Source organism: Alosa alosa, chromosome 11, assembly GCF_017589495.1.
Source record: "Alosa alosa isolate M-15738 ecotype Scorff River chromosome 11, AALO_Geno_1.1, whole genome shotgun sequence".
NCBI lineage: Eukaryota > Metazoa > Chordata > Actinopteri > Clupeiformes > Clupeidae > Alosa > Alosa alosa.
Window position 1 is genome coordinate 14156232 of NC_063199.1, and position 22781 is coordinate 14179012.

The 22781-nt window shown below is 43.8% G+C and overlaps 1 protein-coding gene across 1 annotated transcript; it reads left to right on the top strand.

The window, feature by feature from the left end:
- Positions 1-1361: 1361 nt before the first annotated feature.
- slc6a15 (solute carrier family 6 member 15) lies at positions 1362-22625 on the top strand. Its single transcript, XM_048257314.1, has 12 exons — positions 1362-1519; positions 2845-3343; positions 6870-7027; positions 7440-7566; positions 8395-8576; positions 13376-13486; positions 14654-14895; positions 15386-15578; positions 17860-18052; positions 18188-18347; positions 19413-19575; positions 20400-22625. The coding sequence occupies exons 2-12, from the start codon at positions 3043-3045 to the stop codon at positions 20778-20780; spliced, it is 2211 nt and encodes a 736-aa protein (XP_048113271.1). The 5' UTR covers positions 1362-1519; positions 2845-3042; the 3' UTR covers positions 20781-22625.
- The last annotated feature ends 156 nt before the right edge of the window (positions 22626-22781 follow it).

Genomic DNA, 22781 nt, shown 5'->3' on the forward strand with positions numbered 1-22781 from the left:
GCAATCCCTCTAGGCATATCTCATTAGTCAACTTCTGTGCAATTTCAACTCTTGACTGGCAATCTTTCTCTCCAGCATTTCTACAGTTAACCTTATGCACCTACAAGATTCCTGAAATTGATAAATATGTCAAACAGTGGCCAATACGATGGGAAAACATGAGGCTTGCAGTTTAGCTCATTCATATTTGTCTAATAACATTTGAAAACATTGAAAGCATGGTCAGTGTCATATTTTAATACATGCTATGAATGAGCATTGTCAATGGTCATTTCTAATGTGTAGTTAAACTAGAATTACAAACTACTTGTAAAATACTGCAATTCTCATTTGCCTACTGACAGCCTAAAAACTGCCCCTATGTAAACTGCACCAATACAGATGCTATATAATTTTGTACAGGGAGTGTTTGCTATTCAATATTCAAATTTTTGCCAGGTCAATTTGTCAAGTTTCCGAACCTATGGGCCCACTGAAGGTATGTTGTCCTAGATAGAGCATATGATAGAGAACGCTCCATGGGCCTATTAGGGACGATCAATAAAGCTGTCTACCATGGCAGCTTCAGCAGCAGCCAACTGCAGTGTCCTGTCACAGCTCAGTGATTTGAGCTTTACTTTGATGAGGAGAACTACATGAGTAACACAGAACACGCAAGGACCAAACCTTTACATCCCTTGCGTCCCAAACAGCTCGCACATCCACGCAAGAACACGAGCTCGTAAAAAGGTCTCGTGCCAATAGCTTTCTTTTCGAAGAATGGAATGCATCCTGTTACACGAGAAATCGCGAATGCCACAGTCACGAGGTTGATGTTGGTTTCAGGTATTTGCATATTAGTACATTTTATTTTTGCCACCCATACCCACTACCTTTTGACCCATGCACACACAAACGCGGTTAAAAACTATATAATGGCCTAATAATACTTTTTAATAGTAATATGTAGATGTACTAAAAAAAAAAAAAACGTTTAGTTTTACCAGAGAATTTTAGTGCGATTTTAAAAAGTGGATAAAAAATAGTATCTTCACATTCTATTGCTATAGTAGGCTATACAGCAAGAAGATCGAACACACCAGACCCCCTCTGGAGTGCAGTTGTACAGACTAGCCTACAGTAGTAAGGACAAACCACTTTTTAAAAATAGGGGGATTTGATATCTCTCTGGCATAATTGACAAAGCTTTTTATGGACATCTAGTCGCCTCGTTTAAGAGATGTTATCAAATTAAACGTATTCTTACTTCAACTATTTTTCTGGAGGATTTGTATGTGGCTTGTCCGTATGCGTAATACTACATGTATCGCAAAATACCCCGCACCCTCAAAGATGAAGAAGCGTCTCCGCATAGCGCCGGCTATTCTGAATCAGATGAAGTGATGATGTCTAGTATGTAGGGTTTGGCACATGTGCTCTTGGCGTTGTTATAACCTGTTTGGAAATTTATTGAGGGAAAAACCCGAAATTAACATTAGTGTTGGGAAACCTACTCGACCCAATTTCTTTGCCATATCAGGTAATGTACAATTATTTTTTATGGATGGTTAATCCTTTCTCTTTTTGTACTCCGGTGTTGGAGGGATGCGGTGTCTGATGAAATAGTGCACATGGATGGCAGAGACGCGGGGCGGGGGAAATGGTTGAATCTTAATTCAGGTGACAAAGCGATTTGGAGAAATAGATTTGCACTCTAGGGCGCACAATACAATTTCGCATTATACAGCAATTTGATGAAAGAATTATGTAGGATTTTATGCTCAATTGTGTAACATCATGTGTTCATGTAGGCTACTGGTTTAAATGAGGTAAAATGGCCTGATTTCATTTTTATTTAGGCCACTAGAGCCCACCATTAATTATACAATCCAGTTTATCATTGGGCACAAAGGAAACTAATTGCCCACGCTATTTCGTCCATCAACCAGTGTTAGAAATGCTTGTAGAAATGCGTTTAAACGTATTAATTCAATTAATTGGGATTATTATGATTCCCATTTTTTCCTTTCCTTCTTCCTTTTTGAAGAAATGTCGCAGGGCCACATTTTAGGGGAAGCTAATCCTTGAGGTGTAAAGAAAATCTATTTAAATCACTTAAGCCGCACAGGGGAGAGCCGATAGGCTGTCGCGGTCGCTCTTGTTCACTGTTCTGGTAACTGACCGTGGCTTGATTTGGGAACCTCATTTTTATGTTTGTGCATGTTGATGATACAAGTCTCGTTTATGCCTGAACGCGCCAAATAGACAGTATAAATAGAGATGGCGTCTAGTGTTTGGGTTCGTATGCAAATCACCTCGTGCACTGCTTTGGGGATCAATTATTTAGGCGCGCGGAAACGCGATAGTCCTCCAGAGCACACCCACTATTCTGAAGGATTTTCCACCTGTCACTGCACTTGGATTCATGTTAGATGTTTACATAGCTTCATATACTGCAGGCGGACTAGTTTTAAGTAACTGCACCTCTAAAGCAGACTGTACAATCTGTCGTGTCGTGGTTTGTATGGTGGGTGTACAAAATGACATCTGTCTGTCTGATATTACTTATTAATTTTAACACAGTTATCCTCTACATTCTAAAACATGGCCATGTGCTCTTCTGACGAGTCTGTGGTTGTAGTCTACATTGAAGAATAGATTGCACTTGTTAATGGCAGCGCGTTTTTCCTTGGAATGTTTGTACTTGTCTGTGACTGTACTTGTCTGCCTTCATGTCCAGCTGGAAGACTCTTCACAAGGGAACAAATGTGGAAGAAGATCAGTGTTTATATGAATACTTTGTTCATCACATTGCAATAGTCCCAAAGCCGATATTGACTTTGTTTTCTCTTTTTTTTTCTGTAGACATCTTGTGACAATGAAGAATTAAACCCACCACCAACTCTTCATCATAATCATTGAAACTCAGCTTAGTTTAAATCATTGCCTTACTTTGACTGGAATCCTGCACCCTCCAAGTGAACAGGCTTCGAACCATCGCACTCCACCCCTTCAACCACCAGAAAGACATTACACCCACCCCTGCCGTGGTTTATTAATCAAATGCCCAAAAACAGCAAGGCCGTCAAGAGAGAGCTTGACGATGATGTCACAGAGTCAGTCAAAGACTTGCTTTCCAACGAGGACACTTGTGACGACTCCTTCAAGAAGAGCTCACTGATCGTCAATGATGTTTCCGTGGACAAGGAGAAGGTCAAAGATGTTGAGGAGGCCTCCGATGATGCTGAGGAGGAAAGGCCTGCTTGGAATAGCAAGCTCCAGTATATCCTGGCCCAGGTGGGCTTCTCTGTTGGCCTGGGGAATGTGTGGAGGTTCCCCTACCTGTGTCAAAAGAATGGTGGAGGTGAGTCTCGACAGGGTCTCCAGACACAGTCTCACACTATCTGTAGCTAGTTGTCATTTTTGTTTTTTTGTGTAATGACAGGGGTGTCATTCAGTTGCCTGTGTGTCATCTCACTTAGGGCTGTTAGAGATTTAGACTTTGAGCACTTAGAAACTCATCTTCTTTTTACAGAGGATAGGTGGCTAGTTTCACTTCTGCTGTTCTCTCCACATCACAAGGTTTGCTGTGTCAATTCACCACCCCAAACCGTCTGAGCAGAAGGAACAAATGCCTTTAAGATCATTAATGATGTGACACAATGATGGTTTTCATTGCATCAGATTCTTAAAAGATGCCACAATGATGGTTTGTATTGCATCAGATTCTTAAATGATGCCTTGTGCTGTCGTTTCGATACCAACACGTGTTGTTTCACATAGGAAGCCGAGTTTGTCTGAAAGTTTGACAGGAAGTCTGGCGAAGATGTCTACAGTATGTGTTATCACACCATGCTGGGCAGGCGTATTGAGACATGTATCCTTTATAGACCCTACCGTAATGAATCATCTTCTACGTGTGACTGGAAGATAATAGCAGGGTATATTTCCATCTGAGATTACACAAAGCCAGTAAGTGGCAACTGAAAGCTGATTACAGAGCAATACTCAAGGCTCGCCAATGGTGGCGATGACATGTGTATATTTGGTAGTAATGCTTACTCATTTGTGTGTGTGTGAGTGTGTGTGTGAAACCGAGAGAAAGTGAAAGTGTTCAACCGGATGATTTTTGAATCTGTCTGTATGTGTGCGTATGTGTGTGTGTGTGTGTGTGTGTGTGTGTGTGTGTGTGTGTGTGTGTGTGTGTGTGTGTGTGTGTCTGGTGTGATTGTGTGTGTGTCTCTGTATGTGTTCCACCACCGGGCGAGCAGCAGCATGGCGTGTGCTCCAGGCCTTTTGAAGTGATGCTGGCCACCCCACTGGGCTCTTCTGTAATTAGATTAAATGAGGCTGGCCCGCCACTCTGCTTCGCTGGCAGCGGCATAGCCACGGCTGTCTCGTCTCGCCGTGTGCCTGTGCACCGTGTGCACATCGACTCCTGACGCAGGCAAATGCTGACTCCAGGTCAGCTAGACACAGCCACACCCTACTCCTTCACATGGCACCCTGACAGAGGGCATCGGGTTTCAGAGGAAGAGTTACAAATTCTAGGCTATCGTTGCACTTGACAGTTGGATAACCACAATGACTTGAATGAAATAAATGGGGGAAAATATTTGCCAAATGCCTTATTGATAATAAGTCATTGGGATGAGTGTGACTTTGCCCATGGATTTCTTTTTTTACAGTCCATCAGTAGAATGTAAAAAACATTATTTGTGGAATGTTTTAGAACTGACACATGATATCTGAATAGTCATAAGTTCATGGCCATAAATCACAGTGGATGATAGAGGTTGCCCCTTGTGAGAAACTGCTGTACACTGAGGTCAGAACAGTTGTAACTCAACTCAGAGGCTGGCGACTTCAGATGCCAATGTTTGTGCAATGTGTCAAGACCAGATTAACTGGAAATATTTCACCCTTGTTGACATAAGCAAATCAGTGATAGTGATACAACTGACTGGGCAGGAACTAGTTTAAAATCTGACTTTCATATTGATCTTCATTCCTCTTACCATTGTTAAAGAGTTTAAATGGGTGAATCTTAAGCTGATGATGCACAAGGCAACTTTTGAGCAATATTGCTGGGCAATGTTCGTCAGCATTGTGCTTCTGGCATGTTTCCATTGATATTGACCAGTGACCACCATTATTTTTTTCTAAAGAACGTTAATCATCTGTAGGCAAATTACCATGATCATCCAGTCAGAACACATGGAACTGGTTATGTGGCTGCCCAGCAACCTTTAGAACCTGAATCAATCGAACCAAAATGCTCAGGAGATATATTCTTCCCCAAGGTTATGCCATGTGCTCCTGAGGGCTGAATAATAGGAGTTAGTCCTAAGGCACTTAAAGAGCTGTCATCTGAGCTACGTCAGTCACACTGACTGCATGTAAATCCTGTGAATGACAGCCTTGTCTGTCAATGTAATGATGTGTGTGTTGTCTCATGTGTCTCTTAACGCTTTACCGAAGTCATTTTGGCGTAGAAAGGCCGGAAGTGTGTGTGCAATGTGTGGGAGTGTGTTGCTGATGTGGTGAAGGTCTACACTGTTTTTGGTGGAAGGGATGGAAAGATTGACTGCAGAAGTATACATTTGTGCTCATGGTGTGTGTGCGTGTGTGTGTATGTGTGTATGTGTGTGTGTGTGTGTTCATCTGCAGCGATGACACTTGTCTGGCTGCTGTTGTGATGTGAAATCGTGGCAAGTCATGTTCACCAGTTCAGAAGCCTCTTGACTCTGGAAGACTGGTGTGTGTAATCACATAGAGCTGGTGCGAACAGCAACAGGGGAACAGAGGTCAAATTTAACATGTAACTCTGCAATAATCAGATACACACACACACACACACACACACACAAACAGGGAGAGAGAATAGAACTAAAGCACCAACCCACCATAGCCTCAGGACACAAGCAACACTTTTTCACATTCTCGCTCTCTCTAATTCTGTCACAAATGGTCACAACATGACTATTATGGGTTAGCTGCATGTGGTGCCTGAAGCCAGAAGACAGCAATGCTTTCTGACCAGGCACGGGTGACATGCCTGCATTCAGAGTGTAGTCCATGGAGTAGAATCGTACATGTGTTGTAGCCCTTGCACCACATGTGTTTGTGTGTGTCTCGTGTGTATATAATATACCGGTACTGTGTGTGTAAAGTTGCAAAGGGGCGGAAAATTTCCGGAAACTTACCATGGGAAGTTAAGCTGGGGAATTTTGGAAATATTCCAAATTGGAAATTTTCATGGAATTAAAGGAAATTATGGGAATTAATGGGAATTTACGGAAATTAACATGGAATTTGGGTAATTCATACAAACTGTTTCATATACAAACATTAACATTTTGTTTCGTAATAAGCAATATGATTTGTATGTTTGGATTTTTGCTTAGCTTAGCATACAAAGGAATCCATTCTCTGCCTATGGTTTACTAGTGTGCTAAACTAGCAACACTGAACTGCCCAAGATACACTACACCACTCAACAACAAAATCTGATTGGTTGGAACATTTTTTCCCCATGCATATAAACGCACCATAGATTTCCTTTATGTCTAGCAGCCTATGCCGATTGCTGTGTGCATGTGATTGACATATGTGGAGGGTAGAAATTTGACTGAAATTGCATTAAATCAGGTTGTTTTAACTAATATTATGCTGCAAGATGGGGTTTTGTCCACTACATTTAAGTTCCCTGTTATAGACTAACTTGCCATATTAAAAATTCCCAGTTTATTCCCATTAATTCCTGTTTCCTGTTAATTCCCATATATTCCCATTAATTCCCATGGAAAGTTTCCAACTTTGAAAATTCCCGGAATTTTGCAACCCTATGTGTGTGTGTGTGGACTGACTGACTCCTGTGTCCTTCTCAGGGGCCTACTTGGTGCCGTACCTCATCCTGCTGATACTGATCGGGATACCGCTGTTCTTCCTGGAGCTGGCCGTGGGCCAGCGCATCCGCCGTGGCAGCATCGGAGTCTGGAACTACATCAGCCCCCGCATGGGCGGCATCGGCTTTGCAAGCTGTGTGGTCAGTCTCACTCACAGCACATGACTGTGTTTACACACACTCACACATGCTGTGCATACACAGAGTGTAATGGACACACATTGCATTCTTTATCATATATCATAAAAAGACTATATGTATAATATACTCCATCATATCATGTTTTCTGAAGTATTCCGACTGTGCTTCCACAAGACAGTAGTGAGCTCTTGAAATATATAGCCCTGACACTTTCCCCCTCACAAAGAGCACAAGTGTGAAGCCTGGTGAAGTCGCTGTGAGAGAGTTGTCGATCGCTGTGAGAGAGTTGTCGATCGCTGTGAGAGAGTTGTCGATCGCTGTGAGAGAGTTGTCGATCGCTGTGAGAGAGTTGTCGATCGCTGTGAGAGAGTTGATTTGATTTTTCTGACCAGTTCTCGGCCTCCCTGTACAGGTGTGCTTTTTCGTGGCCCTCTACTACAACGTCATCATCAGCTGGAGTCTGTTCTACTTCTCACAGTCCTTCCAGCAGCCACTGCCCTGGAACGAGTGCCCACTGGTCAAGACCAGCAACTCCACCTGTAAGCCCACATCTCCGCAGACTCTTAATGTCATTTGTTAAAAATTAAAAAGCAAAAATGAGGCGTTGTAACACACACACACACACATGCACACACACACACACAGGCATGCGTGCACACGCACACACAGGCACACGCGCACACAAGCACGCAAGCACGCACGCACGCACGCACACACACACACACACACACACACACACACACACACACACACACACACACACACACACACACAAACGCACATAAACACGCACTCTCTCACACATGTAACAGATGACAGCTAGCTTAGCTGTGCTTGTGGAACATTAGTAAACCTCACTCCCCGACGCCTCAAGAGTGCTGTTGGCATGCAAGCTAGTAGCCTGGGCTATTGGGTCAACTGTCATCACGTTCGCTTCCCGATCCGAGGTGCTGCTGTTCGCGGGTTCGAGTCCAGACGTGTGCAGGGCTGAATTGCGCAGGTTCAACACAACGCAGGTTACACACATACACATCCATTTCCCCCACAAGTGTACACACACAGAAGCAAATGCACACTCATTTACATAATCAAAAGTTGTAGGAGTAGGGGACGGAGTAGGAGAAGGAGACAAATTGACACGTGATTTATTTTTGTGGAGAGAATGTGCAGGACGGAGCGGCCGTCATATTTTGTACCGCTATGCGGTACATCTAGTTTGCATTCTAAAGTGTGCTTTACTGAAGTAATTTTGCCATAAAAGTTATGTTTAAGGTATAAGCAATACTAATAGAAACATGGAGTAAGACACAACCCAAAGAGTGTTCACATTTCACTGACCCGCCCATTCTTTGCCTGCCTTTGGTCAGTTGTGGTGCCAGAGTGTGAGAAGAGTTCAGCCACCACCTACTACTGGTACCGCGAGGCCCTGGACATCTCCAGCTCCATATCGGAGAGCGGCGGCCTGAACTGGAGGATGACCGTGTGTCTGCTGGCGGCCTGGACCATGGTGTGCCTGGCCATGATCAAGGGCATTCAGTCCTCTGGGAAGGTGAGGAGAGTCCACATCCTTCTGGCTTGCAGTGGCGAACATCTCTCCATCCACCTGCTCTGGCTCCTACCCCACACGGTCTCCCCCCGATCCCATCCTTCATGAGATTAGTATTAAGGTGCACCTCAAATCCAGGTCCAGGTTACAGCCATAATTATGACTGCCGCTAGCGTAGCTATCATATAGGTTTAGCCAGAATTTTTTTGGTTACACTTTACTTGACAGTATTGACATAATGTGACATGACACTGTCGTGAACGTGTCATAAACAAGTCATAAATGTTTATGACATAATGCTTCTGTCATTAAGTGTCATTTGGTTTTTGTCATAACAAGTTATGGTTAGGGGTTAGGGTTAGGTTTAGAGTACATGTGTCATGTCAGTCTTATGTCGATACTGTCAAGTAAAGTGTTACCATTTTTTTTCTTCTGGATTTTTTTTTCTTTAGTAATTTTGTGTCAACGATTCCCGGGACACTGAAAGACCAGGCTATACGAAACTTGGTGGGCATGTAGCCCCACAATGATGACATGGAACCATTGATTTTCGCTTTGATCTGTTAGTAGGCCGGACACAGTTTTCTATGAATATTTCAAGAACCATAGGGCCTAGGATGACCAAATTATTTTGGTATGTTGGTTTCCAGGGGCCATGTCAACATATCCCATATCCACTCATTTGAGGTGTAGCGCCACCTAGTTAAAAATAAAAAGGCAGGTATCTTTGGCTGACAGGATCAAAACTGCACAAAACTTTATCATTATGACACCCTCTGAATGCATGCTAAGTTTTGTGGAATTTGGTTCATGGGGGGCCATATCAGCTACACACACACACACACACACACACACACAGGCAGGCACGCACACACTCACACACACCTATGCACACACATAAACACACACATATGCACACACACATGCACACAGAACACATGCACAGGCACATACACATGCACACACACACAGACACACACACACACACATACAGTAAACACACTCACACACACACACACACACACACACACATAAACACATCCACACACACGCGCGCACACAAAAACATACACACATGTAGGCAAGCAGCCGCAGACGCAGACGAGACACACACGCAGACACACACACGCAGACACACACACACACACACACACACACACACACACACACACACACACACACACACACACCCCACATGCACACTCAGAAGCACACATCTACACAGAGCGGCGGTCATATTTTGTACCGCTTTGCGGTACATCTAATTCACAGAGCTTCTGTGAGGCCAGAGATGATTCCGAGAAGTTGGAATCATTACCATTCAAACGTCATCTTGATTTTTCTACTCAGGAAGATGGGAGGATTATCCTTCTCATCTTCCCCTCATGCCATATCAGGTGCTAATCACCACACAACACATAGCCCAGTTTTCTGGTCCGTTCCGTGCTATTAGATCATTATTTCTGCACTGGTCATGCACGGTAGACCCATGGACCCATTTTTGGCTGTTGCGCCTTATATTGCCTTTCCCAAGCAACATTTTCCACAGACGCAGCATTTTTTTATGTCACAACCTTAAATCAAAATTGGTTGAAATTGCATTGCAGCTTATGTTGTAACACTTTTTTCCCCCAATACTCGTTGCTAGTCACTGTTTAAGAATAGAAGAAGCCGTTCTATGAGTAAGGCCCCTTAATCCGCAAGTTGAGGCCGTGCTACCTTTAGCTGCCCCTTGCTTACAGGCTTAGGCAGGCTGGGTTGCATTGTTGGCTGTGTTACAGTGGACACCATAGGCCTGTACAGCTGAGATAAGGTGGTTCATTTGGTCAAGCCTTTGTCCTTGCCTCCAGCATCACTCTCTTTGTCTGTCTTTCACTATCTCTTTGTCACTCGCTACTTTTTACATCCTCAGGATGTGGCTATTTATTTCTGGCCACCTCATTTGTCTCAGCTAGTTTTTGTCTTGTTGGTTCTGTGTGTTGCTTCTACAGAAGTTAAAGATACAGGGTGGATGCATTGTTGTGGGCTACAGGTTTGGCCTTGGTGGAAGCGACATTCTATGTCCACTGCCTTCAACCTGTTCCATTTGCAGAAACCCATCTCTGAGGTGTCAGTCTTGTGAAAGTTTGTGTTTGAGGCGAGAGAGAGAGAAAGAGTTTATAGAATTTTTGCTAAACACTTGTGTGTGTCCCGCTGATATTACAAATTGCATCAAGAATTCATGTGGCCACAAGATAAAAAAATTAATTCATGCTGATGGACATAGATGGATAAAGATTAAGTGGAGAGAGAGAACGTGCACATTGGGTAAAAGAGGCAGGTTGACAAGTCAGAGAGAATGAGAGAGAGAGAGAGTAGAGTAGGAGAGAGAGAAAGAGAGAGATAGCCTAGGAGTAGAAATAAGAGAGTGAGTGGGGCTCCCCACAGAAGGGGGTAAAGCAGTCCTTTGAAGCCTGATCAGGGATTTGCTATACAAAAGAATATTAATGTCCCATTCACCGTTTCCACAAAGCTTATGTTCTTGGAATATCCCTGCACTGACCTGCATTTTGTGTGTGTTTGTGTGTGTGTGTGTGTGTTTGCGTTTGCGTGTTTGTGTGTGTGTGTGTGTGTGTGTTTGTGTGCATGTGCATGGGGTGTGAGTGTGCTTGTACATGAATGGAGGGGAGAAATCCATTGTGGTTGCCATGGTTACTCGCGCACTTCTTTCCAGCCTGGCGAGAATGGTGTGTGTGTGTGTGTGGGGGGACTCATTTCTCAATCTGTCCACTGGGCTCAGTTATGCTTATGAAATACGCTACAAAACCCGAGCATGAGGACACTCTATGGGCAGCAATGGGCAGGTTTACCTCAAGATAGCCTTCCATCTTTTCTAAACTCTGTACTAAAGATAGTCCTGTCAAAAAGACGTCATATACCCTCCAGCTACTTAGGGTGGGTTTGGACTGGTTTCATTCGATAGTCCAACATCATGAAACCCTTTACAGCACAAGAGCATATGGTGTAAATGCTTATTTTAGTCCCCCAAGAAAAGGTGCATTCAATTGCAGATCGTTTCATCACCCTAGAAGTGTCATATTGCACAGAGGAGAAAAGAATGATAAAAAAGAGACACTTCTCCAATGCCACAACACACAGTAGCTCAGCATAGACTCCTATTTCAAACTGGATATACTTTTGTTGAAATTCAGTAGATAGAAAACACAAAACAGATGTGACACAGGTAAAGGTGGCGTCATATCAGTTGTTCACATACCGTCAGCCATGTGTGTAGCTGGGGGAACTGTGTGTGTGTGTGTGTGTGTGGGGGGGTGTCTGTGGAGACTTTGTGTATCTGAGAAGGGTGTGGGTATCTGCGGAGGATGTGTGTGTATCTGAAAAGGGTGTGTGTTTCTGAGGAGGATGTGTGTGTATCTGAGGAGGGTTTGTGTGTATCTGTTATGGTTTCAGCTGGTAATTGTTGAGCAGGTGAGTGCACAAGACACACTGACTCATCATAAGTGTGCACCATTATTATTACTCACTCAAGCAGTAGACACAGACACAGACACACACACACACACACACACACACACACTCTCTCACACACACACACACACACACACACACACACACACACAGAGAGAGAGAGAGAGAGCAACATTAACTCCTCTGTGACCAATCTCTTCTCCATTATCCTTCTTTGGTCTCATCTCTGGTTAACCACAAACATGGGCCCATTCGATTCCACCTGACTCAGCCAAGCACAGCCCAGCCCAGCCCAGTGTGTATGTAAGCAGCATGGAATTGAATAATTATATAGTATGAAATGCTATCAAGGTTCGGTGTGTAGTGTTTTATCATACATTTTGGGTTTGGTCAAGAATGTATTCAGGAGGGTTAATAGCAGTCCATTTCTTTTGAAGTGTGTCTGTGTGGCCTCCAGAGTCATTTTGAAATGTGTGTGTGTGCAGCCTCTGCTCTGACTGTGAAACACATTCACTTACTAGAAAAGCTGGTAGTCTTCCTGCCTGGCAGGATTCTAGAACTTTGGGCGTAACTATGCCTTGCCTTCTTGTGATCCGCATCATCGCAGGTGCTAAAGGCAGGTGGCAGATGTGGATATTGTTATGGTCACACCTTCAGAGCAGCATAGACATCTGAAGTTCGCCTACAAAAAAGCTGCCATCTGCCCATATAAGGAGATAAGGATATTAGGAGCTGCCATCTTAGCATACTGAAGATCACAAAACCCACTCAAAGTCAGATGACAAAAGTGTGTAGAGCAATAGGTCTGTATTTCAGACTTCTTCGCCATCGCGACAGTTGAAAAGGTGCAATTATTCAAAATCCATTTATTTTCCGATAGGAAAAATCGTAGGTACCCAGATCTCCTGATATGGGCAAAGATGGCAACTTTTTTGTATGCCACCTTCAGAGGTCTATTGTTTGCTTGAAAAATGTGTCATGTTTCCAAATGGGCAGACTCCAAGAGTCCTCAACAATCTAGTTTGGCCTCTATATCTGATTTAGATGCTTGCCTGTGAAAGCATCATTCCACATTCTTGGCGGCTTTAGGCAACATATATTTAACACTGGTTGACTTGTGTTACGTAAGACTGAATTCAATATAAAATTCTGTTAAATCATAAGTAGTGTTGTCACTTTTGCACTTAAATAGTATTGCGAGTGGTTGCAAGTGGTTTCAAAGATCAACCTAGAGTATGGTTTTCCTCTCAGTGGCCTAGTTGGTTTCTGTATTTGATGTTTTGGTATTGTGGCCACATAATAAGAAAGACATTCTTCACTGTGATTGACTGCAGGTCATGTACTTCAGCTCCCTGTTCCCTTACGTGGTCCTGATCTGTTTCCTGGTGAGAGCCCTCCTCCTAGAAGGTTCCGTGGATGGCATCCGTCACATGTTCACACCCAAGGTAAGTCTGTGTGTATGTGTATGAACGTGGTTTATGTAAGGGGGAATAAGGGTAAATGGTTCACAAGTGCTCATTGGTTTGAAATACCAATAGTATTCATATCACAGAGAATGTTTTCTCTGTCCTTCAACTGTCCCCTACTCTACCTGTCATCATAAACCACAGATCAGTCAGTCCACTTCAGGCCTCTTGCACTAATGAATAAGTGTGTCATGAGTGATGACTGTAGAAAACATAGCCTTGGAAATGAAATAGCTCCATCACCCAGATTACATGAGAGTGCCTGTGTTATGGCAGTGTGGAGGTGAATGAATGAGTGCACACACACACACAGACAGAAACACACACACACACACACACTGGCACATTACACTGGGTGAATCTCATTCCTCTGTGTTCCACTCTATGACTTACGTAACCGACTATACAGTATTTTACCCCTCCTGTCACGTTGCTGTGTCGCAGATCACAGACATGTTCACACATCAAAGGATGTGTGTGTGGGTGTCCGTGGGTGGGTGTGTGTGTGTGTGTGTGGGGGGGGTGTCTGTGTACATGAGAGACTTTCATGTCATGGGGAGAGAAGGCAGGCTGCATGTTGGAGGATGTGATGAGTTTTATTCATGTGGTGTTTCATTAAAACCATGATGACATCTTTTTAACCAGAGGTGGAAATATACACAAACGCACATACACACACACACACACACACACACACACACACACACACACACACACACACACACACACACACACACACACACACACACACACACACACACGCACACACACACAACTGTAGGTTCATGGATAGATATATTGACTATAACATTTGCTAATGGATCATTTGTGCAAGGCTTTCTCTGTCCTTTGCATATTTCATATCCACTACGTGTTTCTGCTTTTATTGCTTAGACACATCTGCATGTCATATCAGGAATGTTATGATATATTTATGTATATGGAGATTAGTATAGCGATTTTAAAACATTCACTTTATTTTACTTTACTTTATTTTTACATTTACATAACACTTTATACAAGACTATTAAACATGTTATAAGACATAACACGTTACCTCATCCTGTAGCTGGTAGATTTCCATCAGCTAGTGATGATTGGCTTGTTGAGTGAGTCCGGTATTGATGGTCTGTCCCCCTCGTCCAGCTGGAGATCATGCTGGAGCCCAAGGTGTGGCGCGAGGCGGCCACGCAGGTCTTCTTCGCTCTGGGCCTGGGCTTCGGTGGGGTCATCGCCTTCTCCAGCTACAACAAGCGCGACAACAACTGCCACCTGGACGCCGTGCTGGTGTCCTTCATCAACTTTTTCACCTCCGTGCTGGCCACGCTGGTGGTGTTCGCCGTGCTCGGCTTCAAGGCCAACGTCATGAGCGCCAAGTGTGTCGCCGAGTGAGTGTTTATTTGTTTGTTTGCTTTCTCCTTTTCCCCCCACAAAGGCAAAAACAAACCGACCACAAGCAGAGCTTCTGTCCTAGCCAAGCATAAGAGGAGACACAAGGAGACCCACAACCCCTCAATCTGCATGTCTTTGCACTGGCTTATATATATAATCACATCTCTATACCGGACCATCACCAAGCTCCTGTGCCATTTTTCAGATGAAAATAGATATAATAGCTATTTTCATCCAGCTAAAAATAGAAAATTACAGGTAGTCCAAGCCAGTTGTGATAACACTTATGCAACATCTTACTTATGCAAGACCGTGGTCATTCATGTCATTTAGGAGAAAGAATGTTTGTGTTAACAGTGTCCATGACTCAAAGAACACAACTAACATATTGTTGTTGGTTTTATTACTGCTATTTGTCCATTAAGAAAATGCAATTTGCCATTATTTTGTCTTGATTACTGTGATGCTGCTTTCACTCCCTGTTAGAAACACCAAGAAGATTGAGGGTTTCCTGGGCAACGGGATCAGTCGTGACCTGATCCCTCATCACATCAACTTCAGCAGGACTCTGAGTCACCAGGACTACAAGCAGATGACCGAGGTCCTTCAGGGCGTGATGGAGAACGATTACTCAAGCCTGGGCCTAGACTCCTGCAGCATCGAGGACGAGCTCAACAAGGTACACAGCGTCCCCACTCAGCTCACGTTCCACAACAGAGGCCTTCGCCACTAATGGATCAGGAGTCAATAAACAGACTCTTTAATCTCATAGCGCCGTAAGCAGCCATTGTTTCTATTGAAGGCAGAGATAGCATATGAATGATGTCACAACAGCTGGGGGTGGTGTTTGCTCAGGTAGACAAATGTGTCCCTGACAGTTCTCAGTTTATTTCCAATTTTACAGGTTCTTTTGGGTTATGACATTTATTTTTAGACCTCAGTATTTATATTTATATATATATATTTATATATGTATAAATTTATATAGGTTTTTATATATGAAAACAGATATATAGCAAAATATATATCAATTATTTAGTTAATTAATCCAGCACATTTGTCTCATAAAAAAACATGTAAAGGTCCTGCCTTTTGTAATATTGAAATAACAGAATGGTTTATGGACAGAATGCTTGGGAAGCCTGGTGCTTCTAGCAGAAACAGACGTGATAATCACTAAATTTAGTTTGAAGAAAAGAAATGACAGTGTGTCACATCATGGTGAAGTGTTTACCACTTCCAAGGAACGTCGCCCATTCAGATTGCCCTCCAGTGCTTTGATTTTTTTATCTGATATCTATTTTTGGTCTGTTTCTATCCCGTGCTCAGTGCATTGACGGCGTGCTAAAGTGCTGTGAATAATTCATGGCTCAGATACTAGAGGGAGTTTTGCACGGGCCACAACATGTGTAGCCTCTCAGCACTGCAGCATGGATGGTGTATCGGATAGAAGCTCCTGTTTCTGTTGGCGGTGTTTACATATGATGACTTGTGTCTCCTGCTGCGGTCACTGGTACAAAGCCAAACTACCCAGTGTGTGCATGAAATGGGATCTCATTTGGGCTTCCCCCTCTGTGACTCACTGGGTGTGAACATGGGAAGACAAGGGGACTCCTTTGGGTTTTGATCATGGGCCCCTTTGGGTCAATACACACACACACACACACACACACACACACACTATCCTTACAAAGCTCTCAGTCATAACCATGTTTTTATTATATTTATCAACATTAGAATATGAACCCATGCCTATGCCAAATCTCTTTAGAGCAGCTGTATACTGGGCCCCACCAGTGGCACACTTTATGGGGCTTGTGTGTTAACATTGGCCACAGAACTCCCAGCCTGACTGCTTTGGGATTTAAAAGGCTTATTGTAGCAGGGGAGGTGAAGGAATGGAATCCATGTTGAAGCACATAACTGTCACTTGCTGAACATTTGACAGGGTCAACTCTGAACATGAAATATTTTTGCATGGCGTTCATAATGTATTTGTTTTTCACTGGAAGACAGTAGGCCCGTGGATTGTTTTTGGTTTGTATTGTAATCAGCACTGGCAAAGACTGAAATCACTGAAAAGAGACCCCATAAAGGGCCTGTTCTCTGGCCTGCTCCGTCCACAGTGAGCCCACATAGGCACGCCTGTTGGAGAGCCTATCTCTTCGTTTGGATTATTTCACATTCAAGGCCGTTATTGTCTCTGTATGACGAATGTGTCTGTATCTATGGTCTGTATGTGTGGCCCAAGCCATGTGACTGGCAGTGTTCTTGGGTGGAATGTGAGGAGTCAGTGTGCCCTGTAGGGACACCAGAGGCGTCCAGACAGCCAGTCACGGTCCTCCCACACACAATGGTTCCTATAAAGACACTAGTCACGACCGGTGCGATTGGAACACTCCACAGTGGAGGTGCTACACATATGCTGCTGGCCCTGACCACTAAATCATGACTCAGAATCCATGACCCTGGAGGAAGATCGGTACTTACCCGTGATCACTTTGGACCTTTGGATTAAAGGCACACTATGCAAGATTTTCACCTTCACGAAGGTAAACGAACTTGTAATAGGCGAATCGTTCACCTAGAATAGCTAAACAACATAGACGTAGTGAGCCCCTACCGAGAAAACCAGCCATGCAACTTCCAAGAGCGGCACCCCGACAAATCACGCGAGAATTCTGAAACATTACCTTGTCAGTAGATATAGCTCTTTGGAGCATTTGCATTGTGTACAGGGGGGATAAGTCACGAGAAGTTTGCTATTTAAAATAGCAGAGTAAGATATAAATACATCTCTAGAGGGAGATGTACATGACTCTAGAGGGAGCTCTACACTAAACCTGCATAGGATACCTTTAATATGAACACATCTGTTGTAATTGGGAACGTAACAGAACACAGTTGTATGTAATTGTAACTTAACTCTGTGTATCTCTCTTCTTCATCCTCCTCCTCAGGCGGTGCAGGGAACAGGGCTGGCCTTCATCGCCTTTACGGAGGCCATGACTCATTTCCCAGCGTCGCCCTTCTGGTCGGTCATGTTCTTCCTCATGCTGGTCAACCTGGGCCTGGGCAGCATGTTCGGCACCATTGAGGGCATAATCACGCCCCTCGTGGACACCTTCAAAGTGCGCAAGGAGTTCCTCACAGGTGAGACCGCTGCAGGTGGCACTAGAGGGCTCTGATATGAACTAGGGAGATAGTGGACTTGAAATCACCTCAATCAGGATTCTGATGCTGTGGATAGTGTCTGTCTAAACTCTCTCTCTCTCTCTCTCTCCCCAGTGGGCTGCTGTCTGCTGGCATTCAGCATTGGCCTGCTATTCGTCCAGCGCTCAGGGAACTACTTTGTGGCCATGTTTGATGACTACTCTGCCACGCTGCCCCTCCTCATCGTTGTCATCCTAGAGAACATTGCTGTGGCCTGGGTCTATGGCACAGACAAGTGAGTCTGCATCTATGATTGTTATTTAGTTAGTCTAACCGCAGGGTTCCCACGGGTCATGAAATTTCTGGAATATCATGGAAATTTGATAGAGTCTATTCCAGACATGGAAAGTTATGAAATTGTATCATTTGTGGAGCAAAGTCATGGAATATCAGGGAATTTTGTAGTCACAGTTTAAAATTTATGTGCCAATATACATTAATGTAAATATATGTCCACGCAGAATTGATGTATATCTATATTAGCTTTACTGCTTGCTTGAGTGGTTGTGGTTAGCCTAACTTTGCTTATTCAATGCCCATTTATTCATCTCCCACTCACCAAAAAAAGTCAAAGATTCTTGAATGCTACGCAGCTACTCTGAAATCTTTGGTTGGTATATTGTACAATTCATTCTAAGTAGGTCATGGAAATTCAGGTTTTTTGTCAGGGAAAGTCAGAGAAATGTCATGGAAATTTACATCTGACCTAGAGTGGGAACCCTGTAACAGCCGGGGCCCAATTGGTCAGGGAATCAGAGGGGTGGCTGGTAGAAAAGAATTGGGCAAGGTTGAACATCACTCTCCTATGTCCACATCCAAAGCTACGGTGCCCTTGACTAAGACACCTAATCCCCCAACTGCTCCCCGGGTGCTGCAGCATGTGTGTTCACTGCTCGCTGTGTGTATGTGTGTGTGTGTGTGTGTGTGTGTGTGTGTGTGTGTGTGTGTGTGTGTATGTGTGTCTGTCTGTGTGTGTGTGTGTGTGTTCACTAACCATAGATGGTTAAATTGCAGAGAAAGAATTTCTCTTTCCCTTTCTTTAACAGTGACCTTCAGTGGTGAATAGTAGCCATTGAACATTTTCAGTGACATGCCATACACTAAAAAGGCCTACATTTAACATTACTTAATATATATTATTATATTATTTATGTATTTATGTGAATCATATTAGTATTATTTGCTCATTGTCTACCCACCTCAGTTTGAAACCTCACTGTTATTATAACTCCAGAGTGCTGCTGATTGCTTACCTCGGTTCTCTCTTCTCTCTCTCTCTCTCTCTCTCTCTCTCGGTCAGGTTCTTTGAGGACCTGAGGGATATGCTGGGCTTCACCCCTGTTCGCTACTACTACTACATGTGGAAGTATGTGACCCCCGTGCTGCTGCTCACACTGTTGGGCGCCAGCATCATCCAGCTGGGCATGACACCGCCCAGCTACAGCGCCTGGATCCAGGACCAGGTGAGCACGACCACTGGGCATCTCACATTTAGCATGCTGCGTGATGAGAATTACTGATCACATTTTGAACACAAGAATCTGTGAATGTGAATTCTGAGCAATTTTGTCCTTGTCAAAGGAAAAAAAATGTCTTTGTTTAGGACAGACAGTTTATTTATCAAGCTTATTTATCTATCTGTTATTTATCTATCAGTTAAGCTTATTCATCTATCTATCACACACACATACACATACACACACACACACACAGCGAGCAGTGAACACACATGCTGCAGCACCCGGGGAGCAGTTGGGGAATTAGGTGTCTTAGTCAAGGGCACCGCAGCTTTGGATGCTTATTTGGGGCTGCCATGGCCCACTGGTTAGCACTCTGGACTTATAACCGGAGGGTACCGGTTCAAGCCCCGACCAGTAAGCACGGCTGAAGTGCCCTTGAGCAAGGCACCTAACCCCTCACTGCTCCCCAAGCGCCGCTGTTGAAGCAGGCAGCTAACTGCGCCGGTATTAGTGTGTGCTTCACCTCACTGTGTGCTGTGTGTGTTTCACTAATTCACGGATTGGGATAAATACAGAGACCAAATTTCCCTCACGGGATCAAAAGAGTATATATATATACTATACTATACTATACTATACTATACTATATTTTAAACACGAGTATTTGAGCTTTCTGAATGCATTTATTGGAAGATTAAGTGTTTTTTGTGATGTGGGACTATTAGTATTTCAATGTGCATTTCAAGAATGAATAGGAAATGATATCAGACATTCCTTGAGTGTTGCGTGTGTATGTGTGTACTTACACTGCGTTGTGTCCGTCTCAGGCCAAAGAGGTGTCCCTGAGCTACCCCCCATGGGGCCTGGCCGTGTGCGTCTCCCTGGTGGTGATGGCCGTGCTGCCCGTGCCGCTCGTCTTCCTGCTGCGCTACTTCAACATCATGGACGACAGTGCCAGCGGCCTGTCTGCCGTCTCCTACCGCAAGGGCCGCATCATTAAGGAGAGTGTCCGTCACGACGAGGACGATGACACCAGCCTCATCAACGGCAAGACCCCCAGCCAAGCGCCCTCGCCCATGCCTGCCAATAGCATCTACCGCAAGCAGAGCGGCTGCCCGCTGCCGGACGTCAACACGGCCCCCAATGGACGCTATGGTATCGGCTACCTCATGGCCGACATGCCCGACATGCCTGAGTCTGACCTGTAGAGGGTGCCATTGTGTCACCTGAGCCTGTGTATCACACCCCATTGTCTTTCCTTCATAACATCATAACATTTTCCTGCAAAGTTACACAAATCCTGATACACTTTAACTCAAAAAAGAGCATTAGCTCACTTAATGACAACCTTTTACTCATGTTTACAACCCAAAGACACAACTCTGTCCACACATACCCCCCACCACACACACACACACCTCCACCACATACATACACACACACACACACTGTCCTGGCCTAACAGCAACCCTTATCCCACAATTCTTACACATGTCACAGTCACACACAAAAAAAACATGCTAACCCTTCCCCATCTTCCCCATTCTTAGCAGTTAAATTTGAAAACTCCCTCAGCAATCCAGTCCCAACCACCTACATTTCACATCAGCAAAGGTTCTTTAAATCACATGCATCGGCTTCTTTCATCCCCTTTTTGCACTGCACCTTGGGCTGTGCATTTCATTGTCTTGGGAACAAAAGACAACAATACTGGTCTGTGTATTTCAACTTGTATATATGATACTGTTTGTGCGTATGGCTGTAGATAGGTTAGTGCCCACTGTTTGGTATGATGGTAGGGGTGTGCCATAGAATGGCAGGAAGTATACTGATCATGTCAGGGGTCAGTGCAGTAACTGCCCACCAACTCATGATTGTTAGAAGCAGCGTAGCCGCTTTTTCTCCAGTGAGCGTAGAACGTGCTGATCTATGTTTAAGGCACAATTAGCGACTTTTTTCGCATGAGAATGAGACTTAACACTGGGCTCAACAAACAGAAAGGGACAAGGAAATGAAAATGTAACTTAGTTTGTTGCTGGGCGAGTCAAATTCTAGTGAAGTTGAAGATTACCAACATGTCAAGCAAGTGGGTGGCCAAGTCTGCATTGCTCCGTTACTGGAGCCTCTTTGAGTATTGGTGCTGCCACTCCAGTATTTGTTTGCTACGTATGCACATGTTTTTTTTTGCAATTAGTCTGTAATGAGATTCACTCCAAGTCACTTTGAAATTGATTGAATCAGCTTGTAGACTCTGAGGGAAATCTGAGTTTGCAAACATTTCACTTGGCAGTGTAAGGCAGAGCTAGAAACAGTGACTCCTTCTTTTGTTATGCATCTTGTGATGAGGATCCAAACTGACCTTTCTGCTTCAGGATCTTCAACAGCAGCTGTAGCTTTAGATACGTTCATCTTCACCTAAACCCCTCTCCAAAGCTCATATGGCTGACAAAACTGTTCTTAAAATGAGTTTCTATGCTATTATCCCAACAGTAACAGAGTTGGGATGTAGCTTGGCAGCATCAGATTCGCAGTGCCTGGCATCTAGACACACTTCCAAATGAAAGTGGTGGTTTGTTTTATTCGATAGATCAGTCTTTCTCATGAATTAAGTTACCCATTGTGCTTTTAAACATGCAATGCTGACTTGTTTCTCTACTGGGTTCACTACGTAGCACTGCAGCGAACGGATGGCATAAGAAACAACTCCAAATGATTGTTCTAAGCAAAATGTGTGCCTAATTTCTGATATTTCTTTATAGACTTCAAAGTGGATGTTGTATATTTACGGTATTCTGTAAATAATATATATGTATATTATAAATATATTTGACTTAATAGTTTCAATATCAGAACATGTTGTTTTTGGTAAGAAGTGCTGAAAATCCAAAACGCTGGTCTCGTTCTGTCCCATCCGTCTTTTGTGTCCACTGACGTGCTGTCATCAGATGTTTCAGAAATCTTTCTTTTGTACATATTGTATTTTTCCATGAAATTGCTTTGATGCGCAATGTCTTTCTTTTTCCTTGCATTGAGATTAAAAACACCATAACTGATCCAGATTGGCCTGATTGGAAATGAAGCATGAGCAGACAAAGTTCCTCTTTTCTTCCAGTAATACCCAGGACAAGATGTTCAGTTCCTTGTGCTAGTTCTCAGGAGGGCATTTACATTTACTGCCTTTCGTAACGCCAAAAATAACGTAGAAATAC